The 23971-nt window shown below is 34.8% G+C and overlaps 1 protein-coding gene across 5 annotated transcripts in view; it reads left to right on the plus strand.

The window, feature by feature from the left end:
• LOC132940066 (Krueppel homolog 1) overlaps positions 1-23971 on the plus strand; it is a 108016-nt gene that overhangs the window by 73462 nt on the left and 10583 nt on the right. For 4 of the 5 annotated variants that reach the window (XM_061007474.1, XM_061007473.1, XM_061007472.1 and 1 more), the window contains 3 exons: positions 1766-1843; positions 8149-8416; positions 20211-20395. In XM_061007474.1, coding sequence (XP_060863457.1) covers positions 1766-1843; positions 8149-8416; positions 20211-20395 — 531 coding nt within the window. The remainder of the gene's footprint in view (positions 1-1765; positions 1844-8148; positions 8417-20210; positions 20396-23971) is intronic. The other variant, XM_061007476.1, reaches the window with a different exon arrangement.

A 23971-nucleotide genomic window follows, 5' to 3' on the forward strand; every position in this document is an offset into this window, starting at 1 on the left:
TAAGTGAATGTTTTTATAGATAGTCAGATAGGTGTTTTTTTTTTTTTTTGAGAAAGGCAATTTGTATAAATTAATTTAAATAAAAAAATGTACTGTTAAAATAAAAAAAACCTTGACATTGATACTAAGGTATTGACAGTTAATGTTATTAATCTTTTGACCACTGTTATTTTATGTATGAAAAATCATAATTATGTTTTTGTAACATCCAAAAATATTTTTATATTGGATTAGTGGTTTAGAATGTTAAAGTGTTTTATTTCATTGCATCAAACTTTTATGAATTAATATAATTCTACTGTTAACTAATAAGTAATATCTATAATATAATATACATCAAATGGCGAGCCAAGCATGGACTGTTGGCTTCATTCCTCTTGAAAGGCTTCAAACTAAAAATTAAAGCATGCCGAAATAAATGTCGTTTACTAATAATTGTACAGTAGGCACAGTAACGAAAAATAGCAAACAAACTAACTAAGTTTTAAAAGTATGTAAAACATTGCTATAAACTTACAAGTAAAATGCACTGTTGACCAAATAATAACTTAAACAAAAAAATATCGGCAAAAAAATAATGATAAAACTATTAAATACCAAAAAATATGATCATGTTTAATGTGTAAAATTAGTATGTTGAATTGTGAAATTGAAGTGTACGACTGGACACGGTACACCAGTATGCCGTGGTCATTGTTGCCCAAACTCCTGCGGGGGTAGTTTTTTTCTCGAATGCCTAACCTTATAAAAACCGGTCGACCGGCTTGAGCACGGGCTACACAACCGGATGGTCGCCAGGAGGTGTTACGCAACACGCGCGACCCCTATTAACATGTAGGGTATTTCGAAATGGGGTAGCCCTTAGTAATTCATTTTTATATTTTTGGGGTGCCGACTGGCCATTTGAGCCGCTGTCGTTCTTTTAGTTTCGACACAGTTTTTAAATTCTCCTGGAAAAACTCATATTATCGTTAATAATAACAATAATTACAATTTTTATGCGATAAAAACCATAATATAATATTGAGAATGATCGTAGTTTTTTTTTCATAGTAGTAGGGGAGGAAACTACCCAAGGCCTGAAAGTTTTGCCTATGAAAAAATAGGAGTAACTCGCGTGGTAAAAACTTGTGGGTGGGTGAGTGTATGGAGAATATGGACGGGGAGGACATAAGGAAACTCGGTTTAAGGACGAAGGGGCAAAAGGAATCGGAAAGGACCTGCGCGTTTCTGCCGGTCGGTTACAGTGTGCGGTGGCGCGCTCTTCACTCAGAGCTTTTTGCCGCCCGACACCGACACCAAACCGTAGTGACCACGTGAACACAACACGAGTCACAACCCCTTTGGCCGAATTGAAGCCAAACAACATGTGTCTGACAAACGTATTTCGAAAATAAAAAAAATGGATAATTATTATAAATGGATAATAAACTAATAATATCAGTAATAATTACTGCCAACAGGATTTTTTAAGAATAAAAACCAGATTAGATAAAAGATAAAATATAATCAATAAAAGATAATTTTACTTATGAATAATACAATATTGTTATCGATTAAAAAAAAAACTCTCAAATATCAGGGTTGTGATTATTAAATTCTTGTTGTACCTACCAACCTATAAGCAGTACAGCGTTGGACCTATATACAAAAATATGTTGTTACTAATAAAATGTGTTGTCGTTTAACTCTAACCAATGAAAAAAAGATACATTTGTGTATTGTTTTTTTTTAATGCTGCTTATTGTGGATTCACCATGTGCAGAACCGATCGATATCAGACCGCACTCTTGAAGAATGCTGGTCCACTCTTCAGCGAGTCAGCTGGAACGTCTTTCGTTCAGTACGCTATTTTTACATATAACAATTTATTGTATAATTGTATAGTATTCTACATAATATTTTACTGTACTTTCATTTTGTTTATGGTTTTATTTCGAACGAATAGCGTGTTTTATGCGTGTGTGTGTGGAATTTTTGTTTGGTTATTATTATATCATTATTATTTTGCTCACTTTTTGCCTGCATGTTTTTATTACCCTCCCGAAAAGTCAAAATCGCTTTTTATTGTAATACGACTGAAATTTGTTTACTGCACGTTCCTTTCGATATTATTTTTGTGTGCTATACAACACATCATAATATAGGTATTGTTTATTTGTGTGTATATATATATATATATATATATATTTATACCTATATCAGTCAAGAGGGGGTGGAGTGAGAGCACTAAAAATATACCAAGAAAAATACCGTATTACAAAAGTCTTCAGGTCACGCGACCGTTCTACCTACGGACGTCTCCTGTCAATATACACACTCACACACAAATACCCTTTGCAGGCAATCGTGTGGAAAAAATCAAGCTGCTCATTTGGTTCTATCACGAGAAAACATATTATATACCTACGATACACATATACATACATATATGCATAATATTATATATTATATATGTACCGTAGTATATAATATTGTTTTTAATATTATTATACTTTTTCAAATTTAACTGTTTGACGATTTTGAACGAAAATAAAATAAAAACCGATCGTCGAACAATATAAAATCGTCCGTCAATATACTTCCCAAGATAAAGATCTTCGGGGTAAAATATTCCATTTTTCTACCGTTATATAGGATCGATGACCCTCTATAAGTTTTGCATAACGTCAATTAAAACCATTTTGTCGTAACAAAGGATACTCCTTCTGTTTGGTAACGGCGGCCGCCGTCACCGCCACCGCCGCGCCGTCTTCTTGTCCCTCCAATAATAGCCGTATGAAGTCCGATTGTGTTTTTGTATGTAAATATACATCCATCCGCTATCTTGATTCCGCCGTCCAAACTCAATTAATGAATTCTCCTTTTTACCTTTTTTTTTTACCTCCCCCCCCCCACCACGCTCGTTTATCCACGTCGCGGTTTCCTCCGAGAAGACATGACGCTGACATGTGCCACGGACAAGGTTAATTAGAGCGATATACGAGCGCACCATTGCATCTATAAAAGTCATTGAAAGTCCATCCGCGATCCGTTCATCTTCGAAACCGTGAGAAAATACCGTTAGCAGCTGTTAAAAAATTATATTTTTTTTTACACGGTCCTTTTGTTTTATAAAATAGAAACCCCAGTTTGTTATCATGCATACGGGGACAATCCGGTTTATTTTTTTCATTAACAAGAGGCTTAAAAAAATCATATCTCTTACATACGGTATTACAACGGTTAAAATAAAAAAAAAAACACCACTAAAACGGTATTAAAACGGTATTAAAATGTTTCTTTTTTTCGTTCAAATTTTATCTTATCTTAATTTTTTTATGTACATATGAATTAAATGAATCGAATTGGCTTCATGTATACACATTATAACATGTAATTAATATTATATTCAAATAAATTACAAATATTATTAATTTCACATTCATTCGATTGTATATTTAAAACATATTATCTGTTTAATTGGTAAAACTTAAGGCACCATTTGCTATAGTTTCATTAAAATAAAATATAATATACTGCAGCAATTTTAAACTCAGAAAAAATAAAAACCAAATGCCTACAACTCGTTTTAATTAATATAGTCATTCGAGTATTATATAATACCTATTTGTGATTTTCGCCATTAATCGCATTGATTTTCAACATATTCTTTGATAATGTTTAATCTTTAAAAAAATATGTAGCAAAAAGTAATTTATAGGTAGTACATTAGTATTTATAGTTAATATAGTAGCCGTACAATATTTTACACTATATTATAATGATATTGCGTATTTGTTGACTATTATATGTTCTATGTAATTATATTAAAAGATGCAATCTATAATTTTTAACTTTCATTTTACCGGTCCATTTCTGCCACCACCGGTCACGTATATATATGTGTACACATTATATTTGAACGCAAACGTTTGGAAAAATATCGCAATATTAATTAGCTCCCGTCGGTGTATAATATCTTATGCTCCGATAAAATAACATTAGTCACTATAATATACTCGTATTATGCCCTTTTGCTCCCATCGTAGAAACAATGATACGAGAAATACATTTTTTTTAATATTTAAATTATTGTACAGTATAGTGAGCGTGCATTCGAATCACGTCGGCCGGCGGAAGCCAACCCGTGAAGCGGTCCGAAATCCGAAGGCCTGATGGCGGCAGCGGTGCGCCGTAAACCTATTATTGTAAAACAATGAAAAATTGTATCGAACATAAAAAAATAAAATAAAATAATCGAAAATAATTAAAAAAAACTACTCAGAACACAATGCCTTAAAATCGCCGGACCGAGGAAACAACACCTAGCGATACTAATGGTGGATAAGGGGGGGGGGGGGGCGGAGGGCTCACCACAATGGCGGCAGTTCGGACCCAGCAATTTCATACGCAAATACTTATACATAATAGTAATAATAATAATAATAATAATAACAACAATAATAATGATAATATTATTATAATGCGAGTAGTAAAACAAAACGAAAAACGTCGTCGAGGCTTCCGAAAGAAATAAATTCGAACGCGGCACGCGAGAAACGCGAATGGGGCCATAAATAAAACGCCACCACTGCGTTTATTTTTCTGCTATGAAAATCCCGCGCGCGCGTATTTTATAATATAAATAGGTAAACCTATAGTATTGCCCCGGGGCGGACGGCGCCGCCCAACCCTCGAAAGTAAGAAAAAAAAATTATTGTTATTACAATGCCGTTATCTGATTTCGGTGGCCAAAAACGCCACACGAACCGCGGTGCACAAAATCTCTGATCAAAATTAAATTTATCGTATTTTGCACTGCGCTGGTGAGCACCTGGCTGTGTATTCTCTGTGTAATATTATTATTTCCGTGAAAAAAAAAAAAAATTTTTAAAAACAAAAACGTAAATATATTTAAAAAACCGGAGTGGTGCGCGCATCGTCCGCGAAAAGAACAACACCTACTCAACATGGGTACGCTCAATAGTAATACAATAATATTATATCACGACGCGTAACGACACTTCACACTGGGGCGACCGCAACGTCGCGGTATATTTTTAATAATTAGGCATTATTATTATTGTAATCTCGAATGGTTTGCGGGTGATCGTTCGGATTCGCCGCGAGGTCGTTAAACGTCTGGTGACGTATACGCGATGCGATAAAGAAATAACACCAGTTATAATATACACTTTAAAACACATGTACGCATACACTTACACACACACACACACACACACACACGGCACATATGTAAAGTTCCCGACCTAAGTCAACGTTGGGCTAGGCTAATATCGACGTCGGCGGTAGCGGCGCGGCGTACAGTACTGTCTGCGTCTTCGTTCGTCCAACAACCGCGGGTGGCGTCTAACCGCGAAATCCGCCGTGATGATGTTATTGTCGCCGCGGTTGGCGCGATAAGCCATTACAAATAATATATATCAACTTATTAAAATTATTTCAAAGTTGTTCGAATAAAAACAAGGAAAAAATGTTTTGACGGTCCGTCGGATTTATCATGAAATTCAATTGTTTAGACTTTCAAATCAAAGTGAGTAATACAATAGTTACGACTCGCGCGTACATTTTATATTTTTGCCGCCGCACACGCGTTTAACGCACCGATTTAACTAGGTCAACCCGCCGCCGCCGGGGTATGTTTATTCTATACATTTTTTCTTACTAGAATTTTTATATAATTATTTTTAGTTATTATTATTATTATTATATTTTACTCTTACAACCTAGTACCAACGTTACCCAAACACGCCTACGCACAGTTTATAGTGCACACACAACAGTTGCATCGGTCTTGCGCGTCGACATGTGGCTAACGGCGGCGGTGCGGCGTTGCGATCGTCCTGCTCGCGTTTCCGTCAGTGCACGATCGCCACGTCAAATTTAAAAAACGGATACGCTCAAACCGTTCACCGCTATCGATATTGTCTCGTATAGTAATAATATTATGACATTATAATATTGTCATTATATTGTATTATATTGGCCACCGGTAGAAATCAATCGGGTCGAAGACTGCGGGGTGGTCTTCTTGTCTTCCGCGACGCGTCACAACTCGCCCGGATTCCTTCCGCGTCCTTGTCCGCTATTTTTAGACTATATCTAATTATAATACGTCCGCCCGGTCGTGAACCCGAATCCCACCACTCACACGCTCGCCATCCCAACTCTCAGAAACCCAAAAACCACACGGGACCCCCTACCGAGTCGTTCTAGCGGCATTTTTTCATAATTTCTTTTTCGATTCGTCATCTTTTATTATTATATAATAAATATATATATGTATCGCCCACTTAAAATGGTCTCGTCCTCTGCGTGCATATGTACACTGACCAACCTCAACACGATAAGCGTTATCATCGTGCGGTGCATTGACCCGAGTGGCAGGTACAGCTACATAATCGGTTAGCTACATAATAGACTTAAATACATAATATAGTACCTACGTCGCTGATGAATGACGACGCTACGACGCGAGTCACGACTGTAATTTAACCTTCTCGCCCTATTATACATTCCGCAAATCTGCTCGCCTGTATTTGTTTTTATATATAGTATTGCAGTTAATGTTATCGATACTAATCAATTGGAAGATTTCTTTATATTTTTTCCCGTCATAATAATCATTATTTCAGTACTGATACGCATCGCCGAACGGGTTGATGGATTGTGTCTGTCTGAATAGTTCATTAGTGTTCATTAGTCGTGTTTGACGGGTTTCCGAAAGGGTTGTTTGTTCAATTTTTTTTCCCGTTACGACCATCACCTGGTGTTTCGAACCGTCGTAGACACTATCTTATGTTGACCTTATGTTGACTACTACGGCGATGGTGGTGGTGGTGTCTTGCAGGTGATCATAGTCACGTGGGGTGTGTGTGTTTGTGTTCCGCGGAAGACGTCACCGAGTACAGCGTAAATCAAAATTAATAATATTAAAATTAATTTCCCTCTGTTATTTTTTAATTTTTTTTTTCTGTACTTTGTTTGATTTGCAACGTGCGTCGTACGCCGCCGTCGTCGTCGTCATCGTCCTGTAAATGTTCAGATATCAGTCAAACAACGTTTGGGCGCGCAAAAATAAAAAATAGTTTTTAATCATCGTCGGAATCCATAAAAATCACACCGGCTGCGTTAAGTGTCTGTAATGGATTTACCCCTTTTTTACCACTATACACTTTCAGTCGGTGCTAAATAAAAAAAATATATATTATATTACGGCCATCACCGTTGCCGAGAAAATGCAATCAATGTTAAGTGGTTTATTGTTTTTAACCGTAGTTGTTGTAGTGTCGTCTCGTGTTTTTTCCCATTTTTTGTCAATTTTATTTTATGTGTACGCGACCAAAGCACTCGCATGATGCTTATGCCCGTACAGTAGTATACATTATGCAGTATTTATATATGTCCCTTGTATTATACTATATGAGCTATTGTATTTAAGTATATGTGTGTGTGTGTGATTAATCTATAATATAGTATAATATGCAATAATAGTGTGTTACACCGGGTGACGATGACACGGCAGCGACGTGGAGGCGGCGACGAAGTATAATTTTTTAATTGCTCCGGTTTAATTAACCGCACGGGTGGGTTAAAAAAGCAGCATTTCAATTAATATTTTAGAGCGGAATAAAAAAAAAAGTCTGTAACCTAGTAATTCAACCCTATACTAGGGGTTTATTTTTTTTAATTAATCCCTCGTTTCAACGCGTTATAATACATATGATCTCGCGCATACGGTTTTAAAACGTCAGGTGTACCAACCCTCGCGAGACCTAATACGCGGCGTGTTTATTTTGCCCCATATACGAGTATTTCAATTTTTTTAGTTTCTTCCCCCTCCCCCTACCCGTTAATCCTTTTGCCGCGGTGGCTGGCAGATAATATGTTGTACCCTTTTTCGTCACGCACTCAGTTTACCGGTCCCGAACCGGCTCTGTCCACGTATAGCAGCCGCGCTCAGTAGTAGCAGCAGCAGCAGCAGCAGTTTTGTCTCTCGCGTAGCATTTTTTTTATTATTTCGATTATAATTTTCGTCATAATTGTCGAAATGATGAACCCAAAGCCGTCGCCGCCGCCGCCTCCACGGCAATCGTCCGTACCTCCACCGCGTACCTACTCACAGGCGTTTCGTTTGTGCTACAGATATTCATGCAAAAGTCCGCTGCCATGCAGATGCAGGCTCGCGACTTCGGCCGGCCTGGCAGCATCGGTGGTAGTTCGTTAAGTGGCAGCGGCCTAGAAGTGAGCAAACCACACCAGTGCCAGCAATGTCTCAAGTCGTTCAGCTCCAACCACCAGCTGGTCCAGCACATTCGCGTCCACACCGGCGAGAAGCCGTACAAGTGTTCCTACTGCGAGCGCCGATTCAAACAGCTCAGCCACGTCCAACAGCACACCAGACTGCATACAGGTACTGAATAAAATATCATTAAATATTATGGTATACTATAAGCATGCGAGTACCGCACATTCGTAACGGATTATTCTGTATTTAATTTTTAAATAACCGTATAGTATATGTAATTTTAAATAATAATATTATGGGACGATATACAAGGTGCAATTCGATTAGAGTTCGATATAAAAGTTGTAAGCTTGGCTTTAAAATTACATCACTCTACAATAAACTATACTTGCAGTAAATAGCGAACGAGCAAAAATTATATACAACACTTTTATCTGGGTGGGGTGCGACGCGTAAGTTGCCGGAATTTCACAACCGCTGTCCCAACTGTAATTATAGGAAATGGATTTTTGGAAGCAACAAAAAATAAAGGGATAACGTGATTGCGAAGAAAAGTAAATAAAAATAAAAAATTCTTTATAGAATGCCGTGTAACTATATATACTGATTCTGCTGTGACGACGAGGTAAAACACAATAAGAAAGTCGAGTAAAGTTGTTATATTGTTTTTAATTCCTATAAGCCCACGAATTTCCAATCATATCCAACCAATTTGCACCCTCTCCTCCCGTCAAACACCTCTCCATCACCTCGTGGAACTCACCCCGCGCCTATCATCGGTCGTAGACGTTTTTTCTGTTCGACATTTTCTCGGGCGCATTCACTTATATTATTATGTATTCAAACTTTTTGAAAAGACTTTCCACCCGCTGCTCGTAAAAATGTACCGTTGTGTTCTGGTTCGGGATTTGTGAAAAAAAATATATATATTTTCCTAAAAGCCGAAACGGTGACGGAGTTTTAATTATACATTTCGACCGATAAGTTTTACAAAATAGTCACGCCGACGTTTTTACTAATCGAATTACCACCTGGCTTTGTCTTTTTTACGATCGAGTAAAAAAAAAAACTGAGTAGGTACCTAATCTATCAAATTTTTTCTACGTTGTTATTGCAATTTTTTTTTATTGATAGAAAAGTTCTCATTATATATTATAATTATACAACGTCCGACACTCCACTGTGATAATACGAATTATAAAATGCGCTGCAATTATAAATGCATTGCAGTACAATAAAACATTCTATGCTCTAGTAGTCTAGTGCAACGGTGACGACGTGCACTTCACAAAACTGTTTACATTGCGTATATAATATAATAGCATTCTCATCACGTATCGATAACATATTATATTATTATATATTATGTTATATGTACAATATAAATTATAAAGTTAATACGAACATATTATTATAGTCTTTATTTAATTGAACGAGATAAAGACCGCAGATTAACTTCGAACACAGTCGCGGGCCGTGTCAGTGAACCGATGTGCAACTTTATCAGTGGTGGACGAGAGGCGTGATCTCCCCGATCGCCGCAGAGCCATGTATATATCTCGCGTTGTTTAGACTATATGAATTGATTTATTTGCTAATAACGTGTGCAATGTTTTATTGTTATTTTTCTCTTTTACACCCAAACTGCGTCAAGTACGGATAATTCATTAAAAACCAAACGCATCGATAAGCGAACAACAATTATTAATTATTATTATTATTGTAATAAAATCTAGGTCAGCCGTAATTCACGAATTATTAATAATTATTATTACACGAACACATATAACAATGTGTGAATAATAACAGTAACCATCATAGTACTATCGTAGGCGTATCGAGCTGCAGATAATATACGCGATCCGCCTGATGAAATTTATATAAATAATGCGTTTGAGCTTTGAAAATTGAAATGTAAATATATCCCTCTATAGTCCATAAAAAAAAGATTGCAGTGAGACCATCAACAATTTTACAAATGGAAAAAAAACTAAATAAATAAATGGAATGAAATTAACACGAAAAAATATAATCATTTTTTTCGCATTTCCCGAATAAATCACGTTTCGAAAAATGGTCCATCATTAACAGCTATTCATTCCCGTTAATTTTCTTCCCTTCAATATTCTCGGAGAAAAGTGTCCCCCTTTTTATGAATATAAAAAGAGCGGTGAAATACGAAAAAAAACCTTCTTGATTTTTCCCTACAACGACGACCACGGTGGCTGCGCGCACGGACCCTTGTCAACTCATTGGTCGTTTTATTGTTATTTACTTTTAACAGATATTGGAAAAAAAGGGCGTTTCGCAAGCACACCCGCGTTGTCGCATAAAAAAAATTATATAAAAAAAAGAACGAAAAAGTTTCCAATTATTCTCTGATAAATTCAATATCATCAACAAGTAGCCCGGCACCGCTTTTTTGCTCCATTTAATCCTGACGTTTATTAAAAAGTAAATATGTATATAATATAGTACACACTTATGTTTGAATATTTTTAAAAATGCGCAAATATTTTTTAATAGAAACACTCATTTTTCCACTGTTGTATCTACTCCGCCATTTCATATGTATCATAATCATAGGTACCTAGATATAATATAGCATTTTAATCGAGCGTTATCGGACTCTGTTTTTAATTAATAGCCAAACAAATATTGGTCTTTCCACTTACACTCATATACATACATATACACCACTATACTCAATTATTATTATACATACAATTCGTACGCGTGCGATTAAAACTGCAGCTGCGTCAGAACTGGCTCTCACACGCCACACATCGACATCGTATATGTATATAATAATAATAATAGGTAATATCTCACATTCTCATTTCTCACCCCCTCTGGGTGGGGTTTGGCGCGCACATGTGGGCGTGTGCGAAATCAAACATGGCTGATGTCCAGCACCGTGTACGCAAAATACGCAAGGGTAAAACAAATGTTATCGATATAAGAATAGTCCTAGAAAAACGCTGATTACTATAATATACCCCTGCAGTCTACATTGATAAAATATACTTAATGCAATGATATAATATAATATTATGTTCAGTACCTATTCCGCAGCACCAGGATGATGCTACAATGTTTAGATGTAAACGTCGACGTCGACGTCGATTAGCTTTTTACTTTATTATACCTAATGGCAAACACTTAATACTTAAATGATAATATAACATGGTGTACCTACACGGCTACGATAGGTATAAAACAAATGTAGAGGAAATTTCATTCTTGTGTCGCGGTCAACTTTATGTTATTATTATTTATTATACACTGTATATTGTGTGAATTGTGTAACATGTGCAGTACACTAAACGTTGACGACCCTGTCATTTCCACCGATACGACTAACCACCAATGTGTGAATTGTATTTGTGTCTAATCGCAGTCACGACGACTATAATAAATTATTATTATTATACACGTATGTGATTATGTTATAATTTATATTAATTTAATAATAATTTTCAACTGAGTACATTTCACGGTTAGGTTATAGTTTAGGTTCGTATTTCGTAGTACAGCTACGGAGTAAACCGTTTACCATACACTAAAAATTATATACGGATGCTTTACATTGATTTAATTATCAACGGAGGAATATTATTTTTTTTTCTATAGTTAAATATATTGTTTGTATTTTTCCAAAAACCCCCTGAAATTGTTAATCAGAATACATCGAATAGCAGATCAAACACTGTAGCGAACTTTTAACTGTTTTTGCATGTATTTTAAAATCTATAATATGATTATTTTTCAATCGTAATTTTCAGTACTTCAAATTACAAATTATATTACACATAAACGCATAAAATATATTTTGTTTGTATTTTAAAAATGACCACTTTGTCCACGTGTATAAACTAATTGTTATTAATATCCCTCTACATTTCTGAGTTTTTTAATACCCACGAATGGTCATTCAATCACGTAAAACGAAATAAAATCGGTATTGAATGAGAGAAAAAAATGCACGTCCAAAAATTGATAAATACATAATATTATAGCAACGGTGGTGCGTAAATGTGATTTTGGTCGAGCTCCGGTGGGAATGAATCAAATTACCGAAACTAATTTCCGCGTGTACGCCAATCTCCGGTGAAAAATGTTGTCGTCGACAAAAAAGAATCATCGTTAAAAATAATAATTATCATTTAACACGTGGTGGTAACTGGTGAGAAGACGGTAAAATGTATTCTCCGCGGTCAAATAATAATTATTATACCCATATTTCATAATAATATAATATTATAATATCGTTTCTAATACTCAACATAATATGATATTTGTACCTATATATTATCAATGACACCGAATACGAATACGACCAGTGCGTTTTTACTCACAAGTCGCCGGGTATGTTATGCTTCGTCACCGGTAGAGAGCTATAAAAGATACGACAGATAAATCGCCAATACAATCAAACCATGTGTAAAAGTTATAATATCTAATAATAATAACAACAACAATACCGTATGTAGATATTAGGTACACTGCTACTGTAATATAGACTATAGTTGGTACATATATCCTTGATACACACTACAATATATTATTATTTATTACAATATGTGTGCAAACGTTAATATCAGCGAATTACGACTTCGCGGGCATGCACACTACACGGGGACTATAATATGCAATATGATATTATACCTATAAGGCATTATTATGGTATGGACGGCGGTCACGAACAACGGCAGTGGCCAGTCACATAGACGGTGACGTTTCGTGTACGTAAACAAGAAGCACCCCGGTCCCCGGACGTACCTATACAAATGAATTCGTATTATTCGCATTTCGCAATAATTTTCTAATAGTATAAATAATAATAATAATAATAATAATATATTCGCCGGAAGTACCGGTACCAGTTTCGTAGCGGTGTGTGTTAATATTTTAATAGCGACGCGCTGTGTATAATGCATATTATGTACGACCGGCGACCGCGTAATGAGCGGCAGCGGTGGGAAGAACGACCATCGTAGGAATAAACGTGGAAACGGCACGCGCGGACGGTCGAGAAATATAATAATATAATACGTAAAGTAATACAGTACCTATACCTATCTGTATGATATATTAGAATAAAGACGTCCGCCGGACACGTCCCGTGCGGCGGCGGCGGCCGACTGATTGGCGGCAAATCGGTTTTAACTGGCGCGCTGCAGTGGTAGTTTATTTGAACATTAGCATATTATATTGTTGTTGTTATTACGAAGTTAAAATTTAGATGAATACTATATAATATGTATTTTAACAATTATTGTACTTTTTGATAGACCATTTGTAGATACAAAAATTTTACTATATATGTATTACCTACCTACATATTGTGTCTTTACCCGCGCTGTACCCGATAGGCCGCAGTAATAAATCAGTTTAGTGGTTCAGTGTAGATACCGACATTAATATGAACCTTAACCTTCTGCCTTAAATAACCGACCTCTCCAGAATAGGTATCAATACTAAAAATGATTGTTTTACTTTTGAATACTATAGATAAAATTAAAACTATTTTAATAACATAATATTTAATACTGCGTATGCTTTTGAAAACAAATACATTCAGCACGGCTTCAGGGTTTTAAAACACTTAATACATTTTCATGAGAAAACCATATATATATAATTATATGAATTTGTTATGCATATATATATTCTATATTACTACATAATCTAAATAATATTCATAATGATCGTTGCGACTCCAGAGAACTGCGGAAGGTCTAATTTAATGCCATTATTTAGTTGGTGAAACATCCTGGTATATAATAACGAAAATAAAGAAAAACATTAGGTAGATAGGTACCTATAATATTTTTACAACTAAAATCTAGAATATTCAAAACGAGATTTTTTGATAAAAACTCATGGACTAAAAATGTATATAATTATACACGCCCCCTCGGGGTCGTACATAATGATTTATCTTTAAACGTTACTGACACAACGCATTTGTTCAAACGATTACAACGTTTCATTTTTTCATGTTTACGAAATAATGTGTCTCGGTTGTTCAATTCCAATGAAGTAGGTATCTACACATAAATTTCAATTGTTTTTCTTTTAAAATTTAATTTTGAAAATGAATCTTGGATTTTAAACTTACTAATCATGTCCAATAAATTTACATCAATACAGCCGATTTACAAATAATAATACATACCATGTATTGTTTGTACTTTATATTATAATACTGTATTAGTGTGTCCAAAAAGTTGTACTTTTAACATCGTATACGCATTTTAACATATATGTGGCGGGGATCACATAGTATTCATTACGCGCTCAACGATTAATGATAATACGTCTTAACAAGCTAATTTACCTAAATTAAATTAGTTATTATACTTATTATACATTTCATCGGTATATAAGTATATTTATATAATATACCTAGATACCTAGATATATGTAACCCCCCCCCCCCTCATTGAATTTTAAAACTTTATATGAAAAGTAACAATATTAGTACCTATTGCCCTACTTAAAACTTTTAAACGACGAGATCGTATTTCGTATATGAGATATATCTTCAATATTATTTCGTCTCAAATACAAACTGAAATTATTGATTTCCATATATATATAGACAGTTCTCTCTTTCTCGCTCGGTCTCTCTCGCTCTCTGGACCCTAACTGGGACGCTTTTTAGACGAAGGAAAGGGCGGCGGGAAATGAAATGGAAGTGGTGGTGGACACCCTTTTTGATGGTCGTCAACGTCGGATGCGGTGGCGGCGTCGGCGTCAGTTGCGGTGGGGGTTAAATTGCTGCATTGATGGCCGCGCGAAAATGGGTTTGGTCTAGCCGATCTAGCGATTTCACTATTGGTCAACACGTTTGGTCTATGCGTTACGCATTCACACACGGTGTCACGTGGTGGCAGTGGCGGTCGTGTATTCTGCGTGCTCTATAGGTACAGCCACTACGGTAGCGTCATGAAATCACTGTTCTCGATTTTGTATGTTTGAACTCTTTAACTCGTTTTTGTCTTTCCGCATACCGCCAAAAAAACGATCATTAGTGCATAGGCAGAAATGAAAAAAGTAATCGAGAAATAGAATGAAATTATTATTATTTTTTTTTTTCATATAATATATTTTGGTAAGGCCAATTTAATCCAGGAAACCAGAAGACATTAGTGGACGATACCTGCTGTGTTCACGGGAAGGGTTGAAAAAAACGTATAAGTTAAAACTCACGCGAAACGTACGCACTTAATTTCCGTAAAAGGGTCACGATAATAAGGTGGTGGTGAGTGTTTAAGTTTCTTATACATTTTTTTTCTCGTCTAACACAGTTAATTTTGTAGCCCTTGTCCACGCCCACCGTTGTCATCAACCGCGCGGTCATTAGCATATAAACGAAGCAAAGGCGATACAATATTATTATTAAGTGTCCGGAAAAACTGAGCCTTTTTCCGTATAATAATAACAATATTTCTTTGGGCAAACGACAAGTACTTTGTAATCATATTCCGGTCACGTATTTTGCGAGGTGAGAAAAAGTGGTTGTTAAAAATTACGCTACTTAAGTTGCCTCTACAAATCGATCGGTTCAAGTATTTTTATTTTGCGTATATAAATGTACCGATGACAAGGTCGGAAAATTGTTAGCTACACGCAAAACGTGAAACGACTACCTATAGTAACGTTGGCTGCGTATCTATAAATTACTCGTATAATAAATAATAATATTTAGTCTGTATAACATTTAGCGTACATTCACGCACATCCTCCCTTTATTTTTTTGCTCCAAAACGGTTTATCCGATAAATATCCGTGCACATATCATCAAGTATACAGATACCATCAAGACGTCGTCGAAGTAACGTACGTTTGTGTGTATAATATTATAAATGTATGTATACACCTATAATACGTAGGTACGCGTTTGTATTGCATCTATAATCTATATGCATTCGGCTCTCATATTTTATCACTTTATATATTATACATACATATATACTTGTACGCTTTGTGTGAAATATATATTATAATATTTTATATATATATACACACAAGAGTGAGTTCGGGCAATGTTCCAAGTCCGACGACGGCCGATGTGCCGCTCGTCGTACGTATATTGAGTATGGAACGTGTGTATGTGTGTGTGCGTGCTCGCGCGTGTTTATAAGGTCTAAGTAAGTGTGTGTGTAGAAAGTGTCTCCGAACAGGGTCACTTTAGGTCTAGCTTGCGATGTACGATGATTTACAGCAGAATTTATCGACATTATACACGTTGGGTTAATGAAAAAGTGGACAAAGTTCATTAAGTATGTAGATTCAGCTGAACACTTCGAGGCAATAAATTATCGGTCACGTTCCGAATGGATTAAATCGACTTCTTATATATATTTATTTTTTTCTCTTCTTTTTTTCATTTTTCTTTTTTTTACATATCGACGGGATTACTTCTTTGCTTACTCGATATTTTTCTCTCCTTTTTTCTTTTTTTCCGATCTCGTGCTCGTTGTATATAATATATATATATATAATATGTGTGTATGTGTATGTGTATGTGTATGTACAGACTTGTGTACGCGCAGTCTGCACCGCAGCGGCGGTTATAGGACGCGTACACATAGAGAATGTTAACGGAAAACAAGCCGTTTATGGGCACGAACGACATTTATTGGACATAGGCACGCATCGGTAAAAAGAAAAAAATTATAATAATCCACCCAACCCGCTCACAAACGTATACCGCTTATCTTAACAGATTTTTCCTCTTTTTATCCGTCCAATTTATGTGTACACAAATACGAATGTATAATAGGTACACTTTATCATAATATTATATAACGGTGGGAGTAGGTATATTATTATAGGTATTTAGATATGTAGAAACACGTCATTATATAATATATTATATTGAAAAAGGTAGAATAGGTATAATATACCTATATTATATAGGTATAATTAATATAATATATCGAATATGCACGGGATAAGTTCGGGAATTATAGTTAGGTATATTGTGTTGTTCGTGTTGTTTTCAAGGTGATCGCTACTATAATGTTATGATAGTTATCAGTAGTTGAAAGGTCAATCTGGTATATGCACTAATGCACTTACAATATTATAATATTCTATATAATCAGTTATTAATTCTCAGCCACAACTCAGCATTTTTCAATTTCAATCTTAAATCTTATTAAGGTATAATACAAACTATTAATTGTAATCATTATTACAAGTTATAATGAAAATCACATTCGTTAGTATAGTCACTAGTACTTAAGAAAAAATAACTAATAAATACATACTTTAATATCGGTAATGCGTTTTAACTATTAGTATAATTTGGGTAACTTGCTTAACAATATATACGTATACACCAATATTAAGCATTGACCACTGAGATTTTACAGCATCATTCGTATAAATACCACGATTATAAACGTATAAACGATTGAAAACCACACGAAAAAAAAAGGTCGGCAAAAGCCAAAACACTACCTACCGTGCGGCCGCCAACAATAATAATAAAAGGTCTTTTTTCTCCGTTTTAATCCCGTCAAAGGGTTGAAAAGGGACTAAATTCAATTATTTATATTGTAGTCGCTTTCTGCAAACAATTACCGGACTTTTTTTTCCTCTTCGGAGAACTTTTTATTGGAAAAACAAAATATCCACCGCCAGTTATATTGCCATTTACCTGTCGCCAAAACCGTATTACCGTGTTATTATTATCATTTGATATTATTATTATTTTACTTTGTCCGATTAAACCCACACGGATTATATAATTACCTATATGCGGTCTATTTTTATATAAACGTAATTTTTAAATATTACACGTAGATAGGTACACGATACACGTAAATGTAATAATCGTAATAATATACAATCGCAGAGCGTAAACGTATTAATCTATATTATAAAAGATGATTCACCGAGCATGCGCACTCTCTCAATTTTCAATAATACAATTATTTAATACAGAATTTTTAAAGGTATTTAAAGACATTTTACAGCATTTTTTTAGATTTAGATTTATATTTAGATTTAATATTTTTACTATTTAAGGAGAGTTCTATGGAGATATAAACTTCTGTTTTTTAAATGAGAACCATCTTTTTTATGGTCTTTGTAAGAACATATATTTAAAAATTCCAAAAATCAAAATTTGAATGAATTCATTACTAAATTTAAAAAAATGGGATGACCACACTTGGTAAATCGCCCTGTATAATAGTGTATAATATTGTATACATGCGTATATAGAGACAAGACCGGACAATAAACAAAAAATACTATTGTCATTAGCCGCTGTTGTGCGTGCGGGCAATCGACAGGATGACGTATATGAATTTCGATATTGTACGCATAATATATTTTATTATTTTGTATTTTTGTGGACCCCAGTGTTTTAAATCATTCTAGCAGAGCAGAATTGTTTTTTTGACCAAAAAACAACGCGGTGCCAGGGACTGTAAATAATATTATAATAATGAAAACACGCAAAAAACCGATGGGAATTGGACAAAAAATAACACCGCCGCGGCGAAAAATATGAACGATGCGATTTATGTGTCCACCCGTTTCGGTACATAAATCTCGTGACATTATATAGATGTATTATACACATACATGTGCATATATATATATACATTTTTTGCTCTGTTTTTCCGAAAATCATTCAGGGAAAAATCCACCCAGTCTGCCACCCGTGTGTTTTTTATTACACTGCCCTCAATCACGTTTGTTTTGGCAGCCATATATGTCATTTTAACGTGATTATATAATACACATCATGTATATGTATAATAATATACATAGGTAATAACGGTATGTCACTATATACCATATCGTATACGCAGCCTCCTCCAATCACAAAAACAAATAAAAAAAACAGTTCCGAATACATAACTATACGATAAATAAAACTGTTTACAAAGGTAGGCGCATTCCTCATTCACACGCATTAAGTTTATTAGGTATAAGAATAATCGTCGGTTGGAACATGCAACAATATTTTATAAAATATGCGCACTGTTATAGCAAACGAGTATTAATAGTGTTCGTTTTGAGTTTACCACGGGCCTTTGAATGCGCGCGTAGTTCACTATACAGTAAATAAGTAGTACGTGGTCTGCACGTTAGGATTTCTATGAATACTCTCTCACGGAAGACGCGCAAAGAAGCGTAGTGAACAAAAAAAAAAATTAAATAATAATAATAATAAAAAAATTAAATAAATAAATTAGTGAATCATTTGAAATGCTCACGTTAAAACAAAAGCGTCCGCGGGGATCGCGTTGCAGGCTGCGAAAAGGGGTTTAGACGAAAGGGGAATTATTATATTTGTTGGCGCAAAAAATGCACATATCCGGGTAAAATTACCATAACGTGTCGGTAAAAATGTAACAAAAGAATATCTAATTGGATACGCGCGGTTCTCAAGGTGCCGCAGTGTGTATCACTCGCGACGGGATATACACGGGAGACGGCAGTGCAGCGCGTATAGGTATAGGTCCACGCATATTGTATAATATATACATATATATATATATAATACGCAATGTTAAAAACAAAAAGGGAAAAAAAGATATGAAAAAAAAATAAATAGAATAATATAATAATATAACGACGACTAGTGAAAAAAAATCAGATGGCATCGTGCTAACGTGTTAAAACAATAGCGGCTCTTCCTTCCGCAAAGGACCACATTTATATAATATTATATCGTTGCACGCACGTACTTATACAGTATACATCGCACTGTATAATGTTCGTCAGTATTTGCATATGAAACGGCTGCGCGTATACGACTGCAGTATAACCGGTTATGATGGCATTTTTTTTACTACTTTTAAGTTTTTGTTTTCTTCCGACACGCTATTATTATTATTATTATTATTGTGATTACTGTTGTACGATGACGGTTGAAACGCGTATTATATTTTCGTTGTTCATGTATTTTGTTTTCGTTTAACAGGAGAACGGCCTTACAGATGCCACTTGGCCGAGTGCGGACGAGCTTTCATACAGCTGTCCAATCTGCAGCAACATCTCCGCAACCACGATGCCCAAGTGGAGAGGGCCAAAAACCGGCCGTTCCACTGCACCATCTGCGGCAAAGGTTTCGCCACCGAGTCCAGTCTGCGCACCCACACGGCTAAGGTGAGGAGACGTTGTTTCGATATCGTTATTTATTATTCGGTTAGCTAGTAAGACACGCGTACGCGCCAGTTTGTTTATTCTTGTACCTATAGGCAGCGGCAGTGTGAAATATATACATTATATTATGTTCCTTATATTATATAGCAGGTGTCCAACGCTTATTAATAAAAATATCGTACTGTGTGTATTTATATATATATGTATGTGTAGAAATATAGTATGGGCACATACGTCTTTCTCGTGTATAGTCGTATCGTCAAGAAATAACGTCATTATATACATACAAAATATTTTGTCAGTTTTAATCGAATTTCCGCTTACCAAATGCTGCGGTAGTCGACCGAATAACAGCACGAATAATGGTATAGTATGGTAGAGTATGGTAGTGGCATTAGAGGTAGACGACTTTGACCCAGTTATGTAGGTAAAGAGGATTTTCTCCACGGTGATTCGTAGGTTTTATCCCTCCGACCTCGTGTCAGTGATGACGACGATATATCGTCGTTGTTGTCATAACCTATGATTTATGACGTCATCACGAATGATGGCGTACATCATAGTTATATAGTTGTGTGTGTTTTCGTTTATAAAGAAAAACAGCGACTTATAGAAAATTCAAATATGATGTATATTGTATACAAATTAAATAACTATAAAAAATAAAATAAAAAAATATGTAAATATTATTACACACATCATGTCCTATATATTTGATAGATTAAATAGGTTGAGAAGTTGTTTTTTTACCGCACATATAATGCTGCAAATTCATATAACTCTTATTCTCGCATATGTATATATATGTTATGCACATATAAATGTATAATGTCCATAAAATATACGCAGTTACTGGCTAGACGTACGAATTTTTAATCGTTTTGTCACGATAACGACCGCAATAATATTTTCCTCGTTATAGAATTATATTTTATTATTATATATGTAATATGTATATAATATTATGCTGTCTTCGTCGTGGTCGCTAAGATTGCATTACACGCAAGCGCGCACCATATTATTATTATTATTATTATTATATTATTATATGTACTCGACCGCGTGACGAGGGTGTGTGGAGTAGCGGATAGCGCCGCGGCCAATGAAATATAGTGACAACCCGGTGGCTTATTTGAAAAGTTAATGGGAAAAAGCTGGCGAAAAGGGTTTTAATTCTTACGGACATCTTATATTTTTAGTTAATTTTGTTATTTCTTCAAATCTGCCACGTTACGATTTTCACTGCTGTAATTAAAACTGCGAAAAATGGACTTTATTTCCCCTCTCGGCTTCACTTATCCCACCGGTGGATACCGTTGCCGCCGAACGTCGTCACGACTCCTGGTGATCAGACTAAGCAAAAGCATCATTACTTTTTCTTCTCCGTCTCGACAAAACAGTAAGACCAACAAATACGTGAATTATAAATGATTAAATATTCTCTTGATTCGAAATTCTGTTAAGTTAATATTATTTATATCAATAAAAAGTATGTTGGTAGGTTTTTATTATTTTGTTAATGACACTTAGAATGCATGGGCCAACGTGTAAATGTGCAGTAATCGTATTTTTTCGACGTTATTTTTATATTTCATTCGTATGTATATAATCTTGTAGGAAATCCAAAAGTATATGCATTCTAAAAGAAAAAAAGTTTATGCGGTATTATTTGTCGTACGTGTAGTGTACAGAACGTGTGCCAAGTTGCAATAATAATTATTTCAATAGTGCGGTTATTACTACTACGAGCCGTTTGAAAACATTACACATTATGACTTTGTTTAAGAACACGTTTTGTTATAAAAATTCCGTAAACAAAACTCCCAAAAATCATAAAACAAATTAAAATATTTATATTTTTATTTATATGAAGATAAGTTTTGAAAAATGATCAGGTCATAATTTTTAGTAGGTACTTATACGATTAAAATGACATTTCATGTTTTTTTTAAACTTTAGATGGGGCACCTTTCATTTACGATCGTTGATTATTATTTATTGTTAATTTATGCCTCAAAGTTTGTATAGTCTAACGAAAGGGTGAAACATTTAACACAGTAGGGTAAAAGTTTTTCTTGTTTCAAAACGTTCCACTTCTTTTTTTCCATTTTATTTTTTTGTCATGTTGAATTAACCAAAGTGTTTATTGCCTTATGCTTTTTTTTCATACCATAAAAAGACATATACATATACATATATTTGTATATTATTATTGTAGTATATAAATAATATTTTTTTTAAATCAACGTGTGTCCTTGATTGTGTCTATTCAATAATATTGTGGCAGTGATGCGAAATACTTTTCTGAGAGTATGTATATAAATTGAATTTCTGCATAATATTCGCCAAGTGACCGATCCATAAAAATAGAAACAACCATAAACACATTCTCGGGTCGTTAAACTTGGCGTTGCAATTCCAATGTGTTTTTGTGCAATTATTTTGATTTACCACAAAAGATCCTTCAATATATCTATGCGAACAATCCCAACTAATAAAACATAACTGATTATGCCGTTCCTCAAAATTCATGTGGTTCGGTCAGACCGCACTTGATTCACAGAATTTTTTTTTTTGCATTTCAAATTTATATATATTTTTATGTTCTTTTATCATTGCATTTTCAAATGTTTAATAGGGCGAAAATCCGGTGAAGTGTAACACGAATGTAAATTAGAATGAAAAGGGTTGTGCAAAAATATGACGTAATAAAAAAAAACACCACTATTCGACGATATTCATTAAAAATGTGAAAAGGGTATTAAGAGTATTCGTTATTGACCCTTCTTGTGTTCAGCCTTTTATTAACATACTTCTATGCGTATTATGACCCTTGTGTATATAAAAAAAAAAGTACAACAAAAACGCCAAAATAACATGGGAACTAGATAACACAGATATATATTTTTTTACAACGTAACGTATATATTATACATTCAGACTTTTTGTAAATCTTATAGGCCACGCGACGTATCCCGAGGCGCTTATTTATGTAGTGCGTGAGCAGGTGAACCAATTTACATACTACGCACAGGACGATTAATTTTTCGGAAATAGAATAAATTAACACTTGTCGAAAACAAAACGAAAGAATGTTTCTGTTGATTTCTATCGAAACTAAAAAAATAAATTAGGGACTGTTGATTTCTGAGCATACAGGTGGTTTGTTCGGTCTCTTTCTTTTATCCGGCGTGGGCGTGTTATTTATTTTTCCAGGCACTTTTTAAAGAAAAAAAACCATTCTTTGTGTACAGTTACATTTTTTTTTTTGGCCATCAAACAATTATTTTAATTTCTTATGCATCCCACCCGATGTTCGATTTTTTTCCTGGTGCATGTACAATTATACGCGATATACTAGCTCGATGCATCCCGCGTATAGCAGGTGTTGAAACAGTTTGTATATACATGCACACAATATTGAATAATAATGCAAGTGTCGGAGGTAATTGCACGTTGTCTTGTCGTTTGATTGAATGCACTCGCATTCAAATTGCTGTACGCATAATAATCGTTATTAAGATACAAAAAAAATTAAGTACCTATACGCATTGTGCATACATACATACATGCTGTCCT

This window comes from Metopolophium dirhodum, chromosome 3, assembly GCF_019925205.1.
Source record: "Metopolophium dirhodum isolate CAU chromosome 3, ASM1992520v1, whole genome shotgun sequence".
Classification (NCBI taxonomy): domain Eukaryota; kingdom Metazoa; phylum Arthropoda; class Insecta; order Hemiptera; family Aphididae; genus Metopolophium; species Metopolophium dirhodum.